Source organism: Megalops cyprinoides, chromosome 14 (assembly GCF_013368585.1).
Source record: "Megalops cyprinoides isolate fMegCyp1 chromosome 14, fMegCyp1.pri, whole genome shotgun sequence".
Taxonomy (NCBI): Eukaryota; Metazoa; Chordata; class Actinopteri; order Elopiformes; family Megalopidae; genus Megalops; species Megalops cyprinoides.
In genome coordinates, this window is record NC_050596.1 from 33934792 (window position 1) to 33954007 (window position 19216).

Consider the following 19216-nt stretch of genomic DNA (forward strand, 5'->3'; position numbering starts at 1 on the left):
AAAGCTGGTTCGTGTATAATGTGCTGTCTGTGAGAAATGTGAAATGCGCCCTCACTGCTAGCATTTCCTCCCTTGAGAAACACAGTTTAATAGTGCCAGCTGAAATATAGTGCAGTAATCGCCCCCTGAGGAAAGCAGCAATAATCTTAAAGCCTCAGTTTTCAGCTCAGTGAGTCAATATTGCGGGAGTCTCTGGAACACAGACATGGCTGCAAGCTGATTGTTTGGGTCCTGCTGCTGTTCTTTTCAAAGAGTGCCTGAAAGCTCACTGCTTCATTTCACTCTCTTTTTCTCTCTTTCTTTCTCTCCTATTTCCCTCCCGTTTTTCTTACCTTGTGTGTGCATTTACTCGGCTTTGGCACTGTGGTTGGGCACATTCTGTAAATGTGTATAAAACGCTTTTGTTGCCAAAGGTCCGAGGCTGCGTCCAATACAGCCACCAATGTGTTCGATTCATGTCAGTAATTCTGGCAGCATCTAGGCACTGATCTCACTCCTCGCGCTTTCGGTAGCCCTGGGCTGCAGATGTGAGCTAACCGCTGCTCCAGGCTCTGCTTTCCTGACCACAGCAAACTCTGATACTGCTGTTTCCAGATCTGTATAATTCCATTTTAACAGGATTATTCAGCTGGTGTTATCGGCATTGATAACCAATTCATATATTAAACATTGTTGCTTGTTTGGCTGAAGTCAGCAGCCTTCAGGGCTCAGAGCTTTTTGTATACCTGACCGCAGTGCTGTTCAAAATGCGCTGTATCTCTGAGGTGATGTTCATGTCCGTTTGCTCCAGCGCGTCTGTGGAAGTGTGCAAACTCATTTCTTGTTCAGATGACAGACTTTAGATGTGCATGCGCTGGTGGGATCACCCTGCGAGCGTGTGGGGGATGCTGATTGGCTAACGTGTGTGCTGCAGGCCGCAGTAAGAAGAGGGAGAGATGTCAGCGGTCAGACCTGTACCCGCTGGTGGAGACAGAGCCGTGCCCGTGTATGGACTTCCTGTCGCGGCCGCAGGGTAACTGGTCAGACTGCATCCTGCCGGACGGGCGAGTGCTGGCCGCTCCGCTCAGCTGGAGGGGCAGCCGGGAGGTCAGAGAGTGTGGGCAAGGCGTGCGATACCGTGCTGTGGCCTGTGTGGACCGCGATAACCGCCCTGCCGACCCCACCCTCTGCAGCACCTCAGGTGAGATCTCCACGCCGGCCACCCAGGGAGGGCTGGGGGACACCTGCACACCTGTACATCTGCATACCTGTACACCTGTGCATCTGCATACCTGCACACCTGTACATCTGCATACCTGCACACCTGTACGCCTCCACACATAGGGTTAGGGTTAGGGTTAGCTTTTGGAGGAGTCCCCGGCTCCCTGGTGCCCATGACTCTCTCTTTGCAGGCTACATGGAGGAGGCGTGCCACGTCCCCTGCCCCTTAGACTGCAAGCTGAGCGACTGGTCGGCCTGGTCGACCTGCAGCGCCCCCTGTGGCAGCGGAGTGAAGGTCAGGTCCAAGTGGCTGCGGGAGAAGGCCTTCAACGGGGGCCGGCCCTGCCCCAAGCTGGACGTGAAGAATCAGGTGGGTGACAGAGCGCATGCAGACTCTACAGCACCCACAGAGAGAGACAGACCACACCAGCACCAGGGGGAGCACTGACCTCACTGCTCCCACTCACCTGTCTGCAAACCTGCACTGTTCAGACATGGTCCCTCCTCATGCGACCCTAATGCCTGTGCATTCACTGTGTGCTTACACTGGACCCACACTCAGTAACTGCTGTTTAAATACACATGCACATGGTTGTTACATACCGTAACTGCAGTTACACAAGCCACAGACAGGTCAACTCCATGCCTGTATACAGGTATCACGGCCGGTCAGTGTGAGGGGGACCGAGCAAGTCACTTGCTTTCTTTTGTTAACAGTAGCAGTAGTAACAATAGCAGCAGCAGCAGCAGCAGCACGAGGCCGCGGGTTTTATGGGGCTTCTGTTATTGTGCTTGTGTGGGCTTTGCAACACGTTTAGCAGCTGAGCAAGGTCATGTGGAGAATGTCTTGCACAGGTGTTCCTGCTGCAGAAACCTGTGGCTTTGGAACAAGCTGCTCTTTGTGGGCGTGATATGCGGCTTTCACAGGGTTACACTAATTAGCACGTTAATGCAGGAAGTTGTGTCTAAACGAAGTGGAGGTGCATTGACTTCCGCTTAATAGCCACCCGTGTTGTGATCTGAATTGAGGGCTTTCTTCAGCACAGTTCCTTTAATTACGCTGCTTTTCTGAAAGCTTTGTGTACCAGGAAATTCACAATGTGAATCGTCACGGAAACAATTATGTGGTAACAATGGCGGTATCCCTGCGCTGTAGGCAGCAGCACTGCTGGGGGAGCAGGAGGACCAGGTCGGAGATGTCCTCCTCTGATCACTGCTTATCCGATTACTCATCACCTTTTAGTCTCCATCCGCTGTTACCATGTGCCTTGCATCTGAGCGCTCATTACAGGAATAATATTCCCACAGACACAGGTTTTGTATAGACTTGTGTTTCTCACTCTGCTTATAATTGGATAATTGGAACTCTGTTCCTGTCAACAAGTAAATTGGCCTCCAGCATGTCTGTACAGAGGAGTGACCTGAACCATTGCAATACTGAGCAGGTAGTGTGATGTAGTGCTTTTTGGTCCTGATGGTTGTCAACCTCTTTAAACATCAGCTATAAAACTTATAGCTGTGGCTGTTTTATTTTCTGTTAGTCAGAACTATCCCTCTATTCTGTCTAAATGCAATGCATTTTCTGTGTTATTAACTGTGTTATTTTGTTATTAATTTTCTGTGGCGGTAGTTGTGTGTTGCCAGGTTTTTTAATGTTTTACACAACTATGTAGCAAGTTGGACAGAGGCTGAATATTACAAAACAACGCTGAAGGTTAAGAGAGCTTAGGGTTAAGGGTAACAGACTGCCATGTGATAGCAGGGTTATTGGAGTGGCCTGAGGCCGCGGCTCCATAAAGCCGCACAGAGCAGGCATGCAAGCTGTGCAGTCAGTCTTACACAGAGCTCTGTCTGCGCGCAAATACGGGCAGGAGAGCAGACAGGTGGTCCCAGAATGGCCTTTGATTTTACATTCGCGTATTTCCCTCCAGGCAAATATTTCTGACAGTGTATTCCCCATTGGGTCACAGTTTAAACAGGAACATTGTGCTGTGAATGCCTTCTGTATGCTTGAACAGGCTTTAAAGGACACCGCTGGTGGAGGTCAGTATGCAGATGGGGAGGCATGCGTGAAAAATATTCAAATGTGTTCTTTTGGAGATCTGTGTACAGATGGTTAAGTACCCACTAACAAGCTTAATCTGCCCCCTGTTAAACCGGCCTCTAATATCCTGCCACTGAAATCAGAGTTTGCATTTGCTAATGCGCTTTTTCATCTTTAAAGAGGCAGATGAACGCTCATTGTTAACATTTTGTAAATGGCCATATTGCAGTTTTCATGCTGGCACATCTGCTCAGAGATCAGCATGCAGAGGCGTTCAGGGATCAGCTCAGGGCAGGATGCAGGGATCAGCATGGAGCAGGACTCAGAGATCAGCACAGAGTGGGGTTCAGAGGTCAGAATGGAGTGGGGTTTTGCAGAGATTACACAGCCCTGTTCCTGCAGTCGGCAGATTACACAGTCCTGCTCCTGCAGATTACGCAGCCCTGTTCCTGCAGTCTGCAGATTACAAAATCCTGCTCCTGCAGTATGATGATTACACAGCCCTGTTCTTGCAGTCTGCAGATTACAAAGTCCTGCTCCTGCAGTATGCTGATTACACAGCCCTGTTCCTGCAGTCTGCAGATTACACAGTCCTGCTCCTGCAGATTACACAGCCCTGTTCCTGCAGTCTGCAGATTACACAGTCCTGCTCCTGCAGATTACACAGCCCTGTTCCTGCAGTATGCAGATTACACAGTCTTCTGCCCAGGCCAGGTGAGGTGCTGTACCTATGTGCTGCTGACAGAGGACCCTCAAAGGGGGCGCTGTATCTGTGAGGATGTCGGCTCTGCATTCATGTGGCTCTGCACACGCTCCTGTCCACGGCCCAGAACACAGCAGTACTCCTGTCATCTAACTACTGATCTGTCATCTCAAACACATCTGCAGAAAGGGTCAGAGAGCGCCGGCGGTGGCGTGGGTGACGCTCCTGCAGCTGATGCATGTTAAATGCACTGGGCTCAGGGGCAGGCCTCTCACATTCACTTCAAAGCTAAAGTGCTCATTGCACATCTTACGGGAACCACACAGGAACTTTGAAGGAGGTCTTGTGGGATTGTGCCAAAGTTGAGTGGGTCACACACAGAATGCGCTGCTTAGTATAGCTCCTGGTAGTAGTAGGAGACTCTGCTCACTCGCCTTTTCGAGCTCTGAAACCATGAGAACGCAATCCTCTGTCCCACTCACGGTCCCAGAAGCAGATGTTCCGGAAGCCCAGACCTTCTGCGTTTGAGCTGATGACAGATACGGTTTGCTCGCCACCTCTGAAGTCTGTTCTGTCAGACCAGAAACTTTCCTGCCCCTCGTTCTCTCAGAAAAACAAGCCATCCGATTGGATAATTAGCGATGCTGTATGTAGGACTGCCCACTGAGAATGGCTGGCTCTCTGACATCCTCACAGAGACAGTCCACAGACTGCTTCATATAATATTGGAAGGTATTTTATATAACATAGGAGTCTCATATCATGCAGATCTTATTTAGATTCCCAGTAAAAATGATTAAACAGAACCCCTCCAGGCCGCTACAAAGTTAAGATGGAAACCAAGGAAACATCTGCCTGTGAGATCTTCAGCACTGCAGCGTAAAGTCATCTGAAATTGACCGTAAAAGGTCATGTTTCAAAGCAGGCCTTCAGAGTATTCAGATCCAAAGAAGGATCTCAGATAACATCTGCTTATCAATTTACACCTACGCCCACTGCCTGATGTATACATGGGAGTTGTTAATTGCAGGTGCATCTACTGTTGGATTGGAAGGCACTATCCCAAGCCATACCGTTCTAAGTTTTGCAGGTAAAAATCAGAATCTCATTGCTGTAGATAGCTTGTGCTCCCCTGCGGTGCTTTGGCCTCAGCTGCGGTTCAGAAGGCCTGAAGCCTGGGACTCGCCGCTCTGAGCAGCCCAGCTCTCTGATAGCAGGCCTGGCCATATGGCAGCCATCATGTGCTGTCAGCAGACTGGGCTGGATCCACTCCACAGGCCCGGTCCTCCCACAGGAGCCCTATCTCATCCCTCCGCCTCCATCACCTCCATCACCTCCATGCAGCTCCTCTTCTGCTGCCCAAATCACAGGCACGAGGCGCATCACAGCGGCAAAACAACCGTTTGCCTTTTTTTAATAAGACTTTGCTTTTGGATTTATCAGATCTTCACTGGAACAAAGTAACAAATTTACTCTACTGCGATGAAAATCCTAGCCAGTAGGCACAAACATTACGATGTGAAACATCCGTTGTAAAATCATGGGAAAGATTTAGAGTGTCTTATGAGCTTATGTGTTACCATGGCGTTCCCGAATAAAATGATAAAGCCACAGCAGCGTACGACTCAGGGATGTGTGCTTCTTCACACGCACATCTCTCTCCTGTTCTCTCTGACAGCGTTTCGGCTACAGTGCAGTGCTGAAGATAAGCTCAGATCTGCTCAGACCCGTAATTAATGGGTGTGTCTGAAACTGAAACCGGGTCTGAGTGCGCTGTCAGTGGGTAGAGACCTGGACTAACAGGGTCAGGATGGGTCTCTGCTGCCCGTGAGAGAGGTGACAAAGCTGGGTGGTCTGTGAAAGGTGAGCAGCTGAGTGAGTGTCCAGGCTGGGGGAGATGGTGATGCAGTCCTGGGTAGGTTGCTGCATCACTCATATCCTCGAGCAGTGCAGTGGGGCTGCAGCTCGGTTGGACGTGCTGCACCAAGGCTTGATAAATCTGCCTTTAAGAGCCGTTTATTTTTCCCCCGGAACATCCCTCTGTGTTCCCAGCCGATTGGTTTCAAATGTGTCGATTTTTTAACGGAAAATCACTTCACATCTCCAATTACTTACACAGTGCATCTGACACAGATGTCCGATTAGATGGTAAATGATAATTTATAGTAGTCAGTTCAAGGGGGCGTCTTAACTTTCCCACATCTGTGAGGGAAGAGTCTTTTGTAAAGCACAACTCCGGGAAATTAGTGAGGTCATGGAAGGGAAGCCTTCTCCTTGATCAGACTTCTTAATTGGACAAAGTGAGAATATTTGTGTTATTGGATAGGGAAACAAGTCTCCTTGTCAAAATAAGGTCATAACTCTGAGGTTTCTTGAACCTGAGGTGCTGCTCTCTCTTGTAGAAGAGTGTATTACAGGTGCAGTATTACTATGTGTATTACAACAGGATATCTCACAGTAACTATAGAAGCTTTTTCTCCATCATAAGTCTTTCTCATCCTCCCTGGCATCTCAGCTACTTGGTGACAAACTGCGCCAGTCCTTCATGGGAGTTCTTAATGGTGACAATGTGTCAAACTCTGCAGCTCCATAGAGTGCGTACAGCCCCGCCACACACATCGCAGCGCTGACGGGTAACGCACGGCATGCCGCTGTCCTGTCTGCCAGGTAATCACACGCTCCTGTCTGCCGGGTAATCACACGCTCCTGTTTGCAGCACAGGTAAAGTCCCTGTTGTTCATCAGTGTGGTTTCGCAGGTTCTCAGGGAGGGGAATCGTGCTGGACGGACGAGGGCCTTTTTCCCTGTCAGTTTGCTTATTATGATTTATTTCCTGTGAGCTGGCATGGTGACGGCCGGATTGATGTTTTCAATTGGGTTAAAGCTTATTTGCATTAATGAGTGCCTTCAGAAGCCTGCCGGAGCTTTCATAAAGCAAAAAAAGCTGGTTTGATGAAAATTTGCTATTCAGCTCCTGAACCTGATTTAGATTTTAAACTGTGATTAGTCATATCTAATCAGCAAACGCGCCGTTCACAAAGAAAGGGGGCGAAAAGGCTCCGCTGAAATTGGCCTGGACCCCATTGGCAGTCTCCCACATCCCAGTGTTTTCATTCGGTTAAAAATCATCTGTGAACCTGAGAGCTGCTATTAGCGTGTCAGTGTGAGGACGTCATGGGTTTAGTGCATGCTGAGCCTATAACAGCATCACAGGAAGTGGGAGATAGCCTGCTAATGACACCTCTTTAAACACCCATCACACAGATCATCTCTCCAGAAAGGAGAGCTTAGCAAATTGTTGCTTTTCTGCCCTTTTTCAGTGAAATGTTTCTTTTGAAACGTGGCATCAAAGTGTTTTTTTTTCCCTGTCTGCCATTATTCACTTACTGTAATTCTTCTAAATAGGATGTAAATGCATAGAGTCTGAGAGCGTTGGATGTGTTAAATTAATTCGGCCGTAACATCGGAATTGCCTTTAAACGCAGTTGTTTGTCTGATCTTGATTATACAAGAACTCAGAAACACAGCAGGAGGGAAGCCCCAAAGCCCAGCTCTGAATGATAAATTTATCCTGGAAAATTAATTTTACTGTCTGTAAGATATTATTTATTCTAAATGATTATGTATTACTGTGAGGCTGGTTGTAAGCAGGTGGTAGGCAGTGCAGTGTATTTATGCGAAAACAGTAGCTGTTGTTGTAGCTGGTTTCCAGCCTGACGCTCGGTCTCAGTGCTTGGGAGCTGTGTTTCTGGCCCTGCTTCTCGTGTTGGTCCTGTGATACACGTTTAATGAATCGTGCCAGGTTAGCCCTGTGAGTCGCTCTGGATGAGAGCGCCTGACAGATAAATAAACGCATAAATAATGGATGAGTTAGAGCAGAGGCTGAATAAGCTCTGCATTGATCAGCACCACTGGCCAGGTGGCTGTTTTTTTTTCCTCTTCCCACAATCCACTGCTTCTGAAGATCAGATGTGATTAATGTCATGGGTGACATGCACAGGAATGTTATCTTAGGGTAGAGATTTGCCTGAAGGGAGGTGGCCTTTTCCATTACAAACCATGCTGCGAATCTGCATATTCTTTGGACAGTCACAAGTGGCAACCAGCTTAATTTTGTGTTGGAGGCTCTCCAGTTTCATCAGACTGCTCCTCTACTCCAGATGGCCCCCAGCGCTTACTTCTGTTACCAAGGTTAGTCATGGCCACATCGGCTAATTAGAATAACAAAATGAGCAGAGCAGAAAAAAGTCTGGAATAATGAAAGTCTGAACACACCCGACAGCGATGCAGCGTCTTTGTGGAAAAAAAAAAACCCCAGCTGTGCTTCGAAATTTAATTTATTTACAGGTGTAGTAAAGCATGTTCTTATTAGACTTACAGTGGCTCTTCGGGGTTTAAAGACTCCCATTGAAATAAATCAAATTCAACAGTTAACCTGCATGAGGAGAAAAAAAATGCCATGTCAATTTGAAATATTTTGTAATGTACTTTGATCCATATACAGGACAGCAAGGCTCGTGAATCTGATAATACTGACCAGGCTTTGCACACGAAGGCATTCACTCTGTGTGACTCCCACCGGCTTTATTGCTTTGTTCAATCATAGAATCCTTATTGGGCACAAGGTCCAGGAAACAGCACCAAGCCTGGCTCAGGTCATTTAGAGAGTCAATGTTTCTGATGCTTCTGAAAAATCACCTTAAGAGATATTTGTTCAGCATTCATTGAGCATTTAATATCAAAGCATAAACCATTCCTGGGTGTCTGAAGCACAGAACTCTTTCTACGAGTACTCTGGTTCTGTCTTTAGTATTTGCCAATGTCTTTTTTTATTAGTGTTTTTTTCTTCTGGACAGTTTGTTCCTATTTACACCTGCACCGTCTTTCCTTGCAGAGAATGTCGTGTCTCCCATGTGAGGGAGATCAATATGGCCGCCCTTTAAAAGTTGGCAAACTGCATCTTCCTTGTTGGAATGACCTTTCAGTTCACCAGCGTGGGCTTGACGTCTTGATGGGATTCCCTGGCGCACTTTATTACACCCATGTGTGTTAAAGGCGGTTCTCTGGCAGGACGCGTTGGATTACTCCGTCTCTGCGACTCGCCGGGATAGAGTGACCTCGCTCAGCGTTGCTCGCTGTGCCTCAGCATCCGCACAGCGTCTCGGAAGAGTATTAGAGAGCATCATGAAAGAGACATTCATCTCTGTAAGCTGCTCTGCCACATGGCTGTCCTCCGTCACGTCCAGGGAGTCGGCCGGCTGTAATGGCCTGCTCTATCTGAAGCAGGAGTCAGAGCGTGACAGTTAAAGAGATTTACAGAGAGGAGACGCAGCTGCGAGGCTTTATTTCCTCTCTGTTTCTGAGAGGAGCTGAGGGCCGCGCAGGGGGCTCTCTCTGCACTAACAACCCCCCCCCCACCAGCGAGGATTGCCGGGGGGGGGGGGCCACACGCCCATGCGGGGATGCGCAGAAGTTCAGATCGGTATGAGGCCGTCTTGTCACTGCTTTCCTGTCAGTCGAACGCCTGCGTGTTTCAGGCTGTGGCTGCAGCATTCGCAGGGTTAAATGGCTGCTTATTAACGTCAGCCGATTGCACGCAGCTCAACCCCAGCCTCTCCCAGCACAGTCCTGGCCGCACGCCACAGCACGCTCCCTCCAACAACGCTCCGATAACGCTCTTTAATTAGTGTGCAATAAGACAATGAGCAGACACATATCTCAGACGAGTCACAGACGTGATTCCATTTTTTTTGGTTTGTTTGCATTTGTTTTGTTTTTCTGTAAAGTAATTCCACAGCTAATTGACTCCAGTATGAAAGAGCTCTAATTGCCATTTACCATGTCAGAAGGTATCGTGATTAATAGCACATTCAGTTTGTCTTTACTGCAAGCTCTGGCTTACATCCTGTTATTGACTGCAGTTATGTAAGCTGTTTCTGTGTGATCAATTAAATGATTCAGAAAGGGTCTTGACTCCTATTGTAATTTGCACCAAAGGTGCAAATATGGTTCACTACTGACCACATGGCTTCAGCGTGTAGTCTTTAGTGCAGCGCAGTCTTATGTAGCAGTCCTCCCCTTCTCCTGGCTCTCAGACTGTCAGGTGAGAATCGGATTGTGGACTGTTGCTTTCCTGGAGTATAGCACAGAATCCTGCACAGCACAAACATCTTTGATCTTTTTTAGTTTGTAACATTTGGTACCTGGTTAATCTTAATCTAAGCAAGTTTCAGTCCTTAGGCGGAATACAGCCACAGCCAAATGCTGTTTAGTCTCCATCGACATTCATCTAAATAAGGCAAACAGGTAGAGCCGACGGGAGAATCTTCCTCTTAATCAGTGGATTTGCAGAGCTGGAGGAACAGCTGAGCTTGGAGAAATTAAGTTTAGCCACTTTGAAAGCATAGATGAGGAGCAGCGAAAAGCCGCACAAACTAATGGATATCTCGTTCTTTTCTCTCCCCCTCTGCCTGGCACGCACTGCTAATATGGACGTCCACGAAGGCTCAGGTCAGTGCTGCTGCTTCTGTCTTTGTGCTCTGGTTTCCACAGTGCAGCTGATGCATGCTGGGTCCGCAGCACCCCGTCACATGACCAGGGTCCCAGGAGAAACTGATGTGAGACACACTGCCCCTGGTCAGGCATTTGCAGCGAGTGAGGGGGACTTCATTAGCCTGGTCAGGCATTTGCAGCGAGTGAAGGGGACTTCATTAGCTTGTGAATAGAGAGTGAGCCTTTTCTGAAGCAGATCTAAGCTAACCTGGTATTGTTTCATTTTCCCCAAAAAGGGGGCACTTGAACTGAAAGTAAGAGAGAGACAGAACCCGAGGAGGGGAGAGGATTATCTGTCTGTGGTACCATTTCTTCTGAGCACATGGCCTCCTTGGATCCAGGGAGAAGGCATTCGTTTCCTTATTCTTTGGAACAGTTCCTGCAGCTGACCTCCTGATGCATTTGGACAGGTCATTCAGAAAACCTTTTGTGCATTCAGGGCTGAAAACTATGTATGTTGAGTGGTTGGAGATAAGGTTAGAAAATGAGTGATATTACTGTATAATTTCTTGCAATGTTAAAAGGTCTGTTGCTGACTTTTTAAGCTCTGCAATATATTGTCTTGTCATAACACATCATTGAGCTTTTTTGTCTGTGTATATTGACTTGAGCGGAGTCCAGACTGCACACCATATCCACTCTACACTCCACATGGTCATTTGGAGTTGTAGAATACTGTAGCAGCTAATAGTTTGTTTAGTGGTATGATTAATCAGTTTGTTATAATCAAGAGCTGGCGGCCTAAATTCATGACTGGAACAAGGCAACACTTTTCCCTTTGCGCAAAGCTTATGCCAGCCAGTGACGCGTGCAGACATGGGAGAACAGACCAATCGGAGGCGACTGCGCGTGTTAGGCGAAGTGAACAGCGGCGCGCCGTACGCAGATGCGGGGACAGATGGGATATCGTTTGAGAGCGCGAGCCGCATCTGTCGGGTCTGCAGGGGTGTGGCTCGCGGTCTGATCACACCTTTACGTAGCGCCTCACTCCACAGAGAGACAGAGTCAGTCCCTCTAAATTCAAATTTGAAGTCAATTAAAAAAAAGCACAATTCAGTATTCTGACACAATTCCCTCAGTTCAATTCACTCTCTAGTCCAATCCCACAAACACACACTTTATCTTTTACAAAACTGATCTAAAGTGGACAATGGAATGTACATCAGTACTTAATCTCATATTAACTTTTCATTGCAAAACTTAAATAGAAACATTCAAAAATATTTACAATTTATAATCATTTGATCCATGTAATTTTACAATTGTCAAATGCCATTTTTAGAGTCCTGCGACTCAGTTGTTTTAGCACAAATTCACCGAATACCGGCAGGCTACTAACTGGGCAAATAAAGATTTTCACCATGTGTACTTCACATCCATATCATCAGGCGGTGAGGACCCCATGTTTTTACTCTGAGTTTCGCGTAATTTGATGGTATACTATGGCATAACAAGTCCTTTTTATAAAGTCTTTGAGTCAGATGCAATGTTGCACATTTGAGCACACCGCGTGTGTATCGCAGTATACCGGGCTTCCGCTGGTAACTTGTGGCAGGGCTTGAATGGTGTTATGTTCACACTTGCTGGTCTGGGAGTGACATTGTCATTGAATGGATACACTTGTGTTCTTTTGTGCTGGAAGTCGCTCTGGATAAGAATGTCTGCTAAATGCATATCATGTAATGTAATGTAATCTTGAATTAGCTATATAATTAATGGGATGTGTAATATATGCTGTTAGAGGATTAAAACCCTGGAGGGCGCTGTTGCCAGCTGTAAAGGGAGCATGTAGAGCTGTCAGAATCGGAACTCACCAGGAAACGTGACGTGCTGATCCCTTGATGCAGCTAGTACACTCTTGCACCAAATTTCAAAGCAATAGGGACTCGCTCTTGTGTTCTGAAGAATTCCACGACACTACATAACTTTTGGCAATTTTTTTTTCTTTTGATTGGTTCATATTTATTTTCATTTATATGTTGTCATTTAGCAGATGCTCTTATCAATATTCCCTCTACTGAATGCACAATACTACACATTTAGTGGTTTGTGACAATAGTGGTAGTGAAAATGTACTCTAATAAATGAAATTTGATAGATTTGTTAATAGAAAAACATGTACATGTGTTGAGCATGTGTGTTTTCTGTGTTCTGTGTTTTGTGTGTCTGTGTTCTCTCTCTCTCTCTCTCCCTCTCTCTCCCTCTCTCTGTATGTGTGTGTGTGTGTGTGTGTGTGTGTGTGTCTGTGTTTTTAACAGCCTGCTCTGTTCTGTGTGTATGTCCCCAGGTCTATGAGGCCGTGCCCTGCTACAGCGAGTGTAAGCAGTACGCATGGGTGGCAGAGTCCTGGTCTGTGTGCACCATTAACAGTGTGGACAAGCTGCCAGCGTGCGGGGAAGGTGTACAGAGTCGCAAAGTCAAGTGAGTCACAATCCCTGCCCTCAGACCCATACACCTTACTGTACCTGCTCTGACACGGCATATTCCCTCACCTGACCGGCAGGTGTGTGAGGAAGGGCAGCGAGGGCCAGGTGGACAGTGTGGACGACCATCTATGTGACCAGGAAGACATGCCCTTCAGAGCCCAGACCTGCTTCCTGCCCTGCCCTGACGACTGTGTGATGTCACAGTGGAGCCAGTGGAGCAGCTGTCCTTTGGTAAGACCTGTCTCCAGCTGTGTGATGTCACAGTGGAGCCAGTGGAGCAGCTGTCCTTTGGTAAGACCTGTCTCCAGCTGTGTGATGTCACAGTGGAGCCAGTGGAGCAGCTGTCCTTTGGTAAGACCTGTCTCCAGCTGTGTGATGTCACAGTGGGCCAGCAGAGTGTCTGTCCTCTGTTATCTGTATAGATTACATTTACCTTTTTACATTTTAGCAGACGCTCATATTCAGACTGACTTTCACAGTGCGAGTACAAACTAATGTCAAGGATGTCGGTCTAAAGTTAACATATCTGCATAAAGCTTAAGTGGAAACCTTACTGTATCACACTGATAAATCATACTGTATCAATCCTTGCTGAGATTCTGCATATGAATGAGATACAGTATGGCCAGTATGAACTCTAGATGGTGATTGAATCTCTCTCCAACAAGGATGAGACAGACCTCATTAGTGCTTTAGTCTTTGCTCCGATATCTCTTTCATTGTGCAGGCTCCCTATACGAGGCAGGCTAAGTCTGAACGGACAGTGTAATCCACGGCATGTAAAAGGGTCAATGGCAGGAATTCATACTAGCTTTTGAGAACAGCTCTGCATTAAATGGTCTACTGCTCTCCGTACATGATCATTCATCCTGCATACCCTGTATTATTAATGATGTAGTCATTGAAGCATCATAAAACATAAAACAAAAATATTAAGACAATAAAACATAGTATTGCTTATCGAACTGATGGATCTATGAATTGGATAAATACTGCTTGTATATCAGTGTAATTGTCAAGCAAAGGTTTCTCAGCTCACTGGTTGAAATTCAAGCCTCTAACATTTCAAACACACACTATTGTATTAGAAACAGCTGGATCTCCCTGGCTGGCCTAACCAGCCAATTAGAATTTTACCAAATATAATTATTATACTTATTCAAGCATCATTGGCTTTGTCTGTTTTTTGCACATCTCTTTGATGGACTGCCCATCAATGCCTTTCTCTGAGCGGTGTGCTGCCATCCCACTCTCATGAGCGTGGCCAAAATCCACACACTGATGGACGTTAGGGGATTCGTTCCAGTTGTAATTAATGACTGAGACCCTCCCGTTGGAGAGGCTGAGAGACAGATGTGCTGTATGTTTAAGGGGGTGAAGACTGCTCTCAGTAATGGCCGTAACACCTGGCGGTCTGGCCTGTCCATCTGAGCAGTGACTCATTTATCAGTAACTGGCAGTGATGGAGATGTGGATTATTTTACACAGTGTGGTGGAACAGTTGAGTTTGATTTCCTGGGTAAGGCCTGCTCCTGTAGAAAGCATTGTCTGTATCTCCGTTTACTGACTGTCTTGCAGTGTGTCATGTTTGTACCTGTTTGTACCTGTTTGATCGTTTGCAGCCATGTGACCAGAATACTATAAGAAAGAGATGGAGGCATGTGCTGCGTCTCCCTCAGAAAGAGAAAACCTGCCCCGACACACAGGAGACAGAGGCGTGCATCCTCAACAGCACCTGCTTTACCTACCACTACAACGTCTCAGGTACTGTTACCTACACTACAGCCTCTCAGGTACAGTCACCTACACCACACTGTCTCAGGTACAGTCACCTACACCACACTGTCTCAGGTGCAGTCACCTACACCACACTGTCTCGGGGACAGTCACCTACCACTACAACATCTCAGGTACTGTTACCTACACTACAGCCTCTCAGGTACAGTCACCTACACCCCAACTTTTCAGGTACAGTCACTTTCACTTTACCTCATACTGTAAAATACTGTAAAATATCTTACTACAATCATTCTGGTACAATAGCATAACACTGCAATCTGTCTGGTTTGTGTGTGTGTGTCTGTGTATGCATGACAGACTGGAGCACCTGTCAGCTGAACGAGAAGGCTGTGTGTGGGAAGGGTGTGAGGACGAGACAACTGGACTGCATACGCAGCGACGGAAAGGTGGAGGGACTGAGCATGTGCGAAGAGGTGAGCCCCGCCCACCCTGACAGAGTGGCTGATTCCATTTCCCAGACCACGCCCACCTTTAATTCCGTCCTCAAATCCCATTCCCCGTCTGGTTAGACCTTACACGAGTGTGGAACCCTGTTGTAACTCATCTGCTTTCCAGAAGGCATTTCTGCTGCACATAATTGCAGTCATTTGAAGAGCGTTTGGAGGGCAGGGAAGCTCTCTGCTGTGTGTATGGATTTATAATTTAGCGTTGAGCCCTGCGTTCACCCCTGTGTGTTCTCGGTTTGCAGATGGGTTTGCCGCAGAGGTGGAAGCTGAGCGCGCACTGCGTGGCGGACTGCCCCGTCAGCTGCCTGCTCTCCGAGTGGTCAGCATGGACCGAGTGCTCACACACCTGCGGAAACCAAGGTGCTTACTCACACCTGACCTGCAGGTGACCACCACAGAGTTTCAGCAGGACTAGCTGCTGAGGCTTCAATGTGCTGGGAAGATTCGAGGCTTTTTAGGGTTATCCATTACATCTTATAAGGGATGCCTTTTAGTTTACCTTTGTGACAGGTACACTTAAATAAACTGGGCTGTTTCTTTACCAAAGTTCATTTCATTCGTCACAGTGAATGAATAATTGATCAGAACTAATTATTTATCTTATCTGGTGATGGATTCAGGATAAACATAGTTAATGTCAAATCTCTGGGTTGTTCAGCATCAGTTTGATGGAACAGAGTTATTACTTCATGCAGAATCTGAGAGCTAATTATTTAACCTCAGAGCACACCAAGTCTCTGGAGTCTCCCAGACCCAGTTCCCGAGGAGGGACGCTTGTTAGTCCGTTAATTAGAAACATTCGACAGTCTTCATTAATCTTCATTTGGCAATGGCTTTTTTTTCCCCTGATGAATTTACCATCAGTCTGAACCAGCCTCCCAAGGAGTTACAAGTCAGCCTGTTAAATCACAGATCTGTGAATTTAATGCTGTTAAAATGTTGTGAAAATGTTATGAAATGTACTTTAAACGTTTATAAGGCAGAGAGATGCTGAGAGGAGCTTTTTTTCAGATAGTGATGGGACATAGTCAGTTCACAGACTGGAGATTAGGAAAGTGCTTTAAACCAGACATGCAGTCTTCTGAAAGCAAGGCTGAAATGATAAAACAGAATATAAATAAAGCCATTCACAGTTGTTTGATGTCACAAACAGACACCCGCCTTGAGATATCTGTCTCTTTGTAATCGTAAATCTTGTTTTATCATTTCAGACCTGCTTTATAATGGCCAAACTTCTGCTTTAAAACATCTGTCAGAACAAACTATTGCTCTGTCAGCCCCAACAGCCCAGGTGCCTCCAGCTGAGCTGCAGTAGGATATCTCACTTCATTGCTGTCTCTGACTCATCTGCACAGGATGTCTGTCAGGCAGGAATCCTTCAGGCACACATTCCTCTTTCGCTTGTTCCTTTACCTCCATACAAATATGAAGACGCTCTTGACCCAGCTGGTTCCAGAGGCACTCAGGGTTCTGGTGGGCAGTGCATGGTGCTGGAGCCCCACTGTGAGTGGGGTAATACTGACCTGCGGTTCGTCACGGGTCAGCCAGGGGTCGTCCTGAAGCAGGGCTTCGTCCTGCCCCTTCACCTGCTCCCTCACCTGCTCAGATGCCAGCACTGTTAGATTGGTGCCTTTTCAGCTTTGCTCAGCCTCCCCATTAAGGGCATATCTAATCACGGCTGTCTGTAGCAAGAGGAAAAAGAAAACTAATTTTAACTTAACTGTATACGACAGCATTAGTGTGAGGGTGATGGAAATTGGGGAAAAGTATAAAACATCAAAAAATAGAATATGGATCCCCTGCTAAAATTCTGGAGTAGAAACTAGAAGAAAGGAGCTGTACCCTCTGAACAGAGAGAGAGCAGAATGAAGAGGAGTGGGTGGGATATTTAGACTGCTTCACCAGGCCTGAAGCACGCTGCTGAACCTGAAACATTGTATTACTGCACCTGCACGCGTAAGATGCTCTGCTGAGACTGTCAGCACTGCTACTGCAGCCAGTGAGACTGCAGTGTACCGGGCAGAGCTGTCCTAGCATATGCTAGCATGCGTGTCTTCCAGCAGATAGCTTGATTACTTAATTAGCCAATTACCTAATTGCACCTGTATTGTTCCAAAAATTACATAATGCGCAAAAAGTAGTCTTGTATCATTTGTTTAGAAAAAGCCATTTACAATTTCACAACTGAGTAAATGATTGGGGTGTTTATGTGGTTATGATCTGTGCGCTTTCTGTCAAGAATTGAGGTATTTCACCGGCTGTAGCTAAGGACAGGGAATTTGATTGGTCACTGTGATTTCCTGGCAGGTCACGTGGTACGCTCTCGGAGCGTGATCCAGCAGGCCCATGAGGGGGGACGACCCTGCCCCGCCCAGCTGTCCCAGACCAAACCCTGTCCCATAAGGCCTTGCTACAGATGGGCCCTGGGGCAGTGGTCTCCGTGCAGAGTGGAGGTACAGCCCCTCTCATTTCTCTTCGCTTATATTTACTGAGGATATGTAAATAAAAATCTATTGTTTTCTACTTTGAAATATAATACCTGCTATAAGAAATATTTTTATTTGTCACATGAACTGTAAGGTTACTGAACATGACTTTCAGAGAATTTCTTTGAGAGGTGCAGGATGCCCTTTAATATGGTTATGTAAATGTTTTACTCGTCAGGGTGGCCTGGTGTGAGGTCATACAGGATGGAGTGTCACAGCACTGTGTTAATGGAAATTTCTCTCATTTTTATTTGATTGGAATGTCAACAATTGGAAATTCTCTCAGGCTCTCTAAATATCACACAGAGCGGACCCAATATGTTCAATATCATTTGCACTTGTAACATATCTAAATGTCAAACAGTGCTGTGCGTGTGAATCGCTCAGGTGTTACACACTGCACTCCTGTTTTAGTTTACCTTCAGTTTCCCTTTATTGCTTTGCACCCTGCTCTCATTCCCACTGTGGGCCTCTGCATCTCAGCAGAATCCCTCAGCCAGTTTCCCCGGGCAGACGCTCAGGCAGCTTTCAGCTGGAGCCGAGGCTCAGGGGAAGCAGCTGCAGAGCTGTGATTTTCCTGGAATTCAAACCCAGCACCATTAACCTAAAGGCCTTTCCACAGATCTGCACTTACAGCACAGTGCATATAGCAAGGCTGCACCAGGAAGGAGGACAGAAATGGGCTCCTTCCAGGATATGCCTGTCACTGCAGGTGCTGACTGCTACAGACAGCTGCCTGGTCATTTAGTATTAATACGTTATTGGGCTGAGATATTTCTTACCATGCATATTGCAATGAAAAATTCAATAATGCTACACAAAAGGGATTGCTTTATAAATGGATAACTCAGGTTTTTGGTGACCTTACTTTAACATCAGAGGATGGCGAACAAGGCTCAAACTGCAGCGCATGCCTTTAACTAATTTCAGTAACATAACATGTAAAATAAAAACACAGTGCTTGCTCTGAAGTTACTCAAAGCTAAGGACAAGCATATGCAGTTAGACTGAAAAAAACGGACATTAATCTCCATTCCATAATTTATATGTGGAAGAGAAACATTAAATCCAGTGACTCACGACTTTCACAGAATGAAATTAGTCTTGTGAATTTCTCAAAAACCTGCATTTCCCAGAAATCATATGTGCGTGTGATACTGTACAGGTTTCCCAAGGACATCCCTGTGAAATTAAAGCATATGATATGTGGGCACACTTCACAGGAGTGAGCTAAAGTGACACCGGGATAAGTCACCCTGCATGGATTAGTGCTTTATAGAAGAAAAAATGAAGATTTTAATTGAATTTGTAAAATGAGTGCATGCATGCCAGGTCTGGGAGGGGACCGTGTCATTGAGACGTGAGGTTACTCCTAATGGACCCAGGTTTTGGATCTGTGGTCAGATCATTAAAATAAAGCACAGGCCCTGTGCAGATTCTCAGCTGCTCTCCAGCCGGATTTGGGTTTTAATTAAGCACCCTGCGCTCGTCCCCGGGGTCTCCTTCCCTCCCACATCGTGCAGAGCCCTTCAGCGCCTGAGGTCTCTGTCTCCTTGGTCT

The 19216-nt window shown here is 46.6% G+C and overlaps 1 protein-coding gene across 1 annotated transcript in view; it reads left to right on the plus strand.

The window, feature by feature from the left end:
* LOC118788758 (thrombospondin type-1 domain-containing protein 7B-like) overlaps positions 1-19216 on the plus strand; it is a 221818-nt gene that overhangs the window by 193119 nt on the left and 9483 nt on the right. Inside the window, exons 17-25 of the mRNA XM_036544791.1 lie at positions 914-1180; positions 1392-1570; positions 10451-10456; positions 12786-12919; positions 13002-13155; positions 14547-14688; positions 15022-15137; positions 15413-15530; positions 17478-17623. Of these exons, the coding sequence (XP_036400684.1) occupies positions 914-1180; positions 1392-1570; positions 10451-10456; positions 12786-12919; positions 13002-13155; positions 14547-14688; positions 15022-15137; positions 15413-15530; positions 17478-17623 (1262 nt within the window). The remainder of the gene's footprint in view (positions 1-913; positions 1181-1391; positions 1571-10450; positions 10457-12785; positions 12920-13001; positions 13156-14546; positions 14689-15021; positions 15138-15412; positions 15531-17477; positions 17624-19216) is intronic.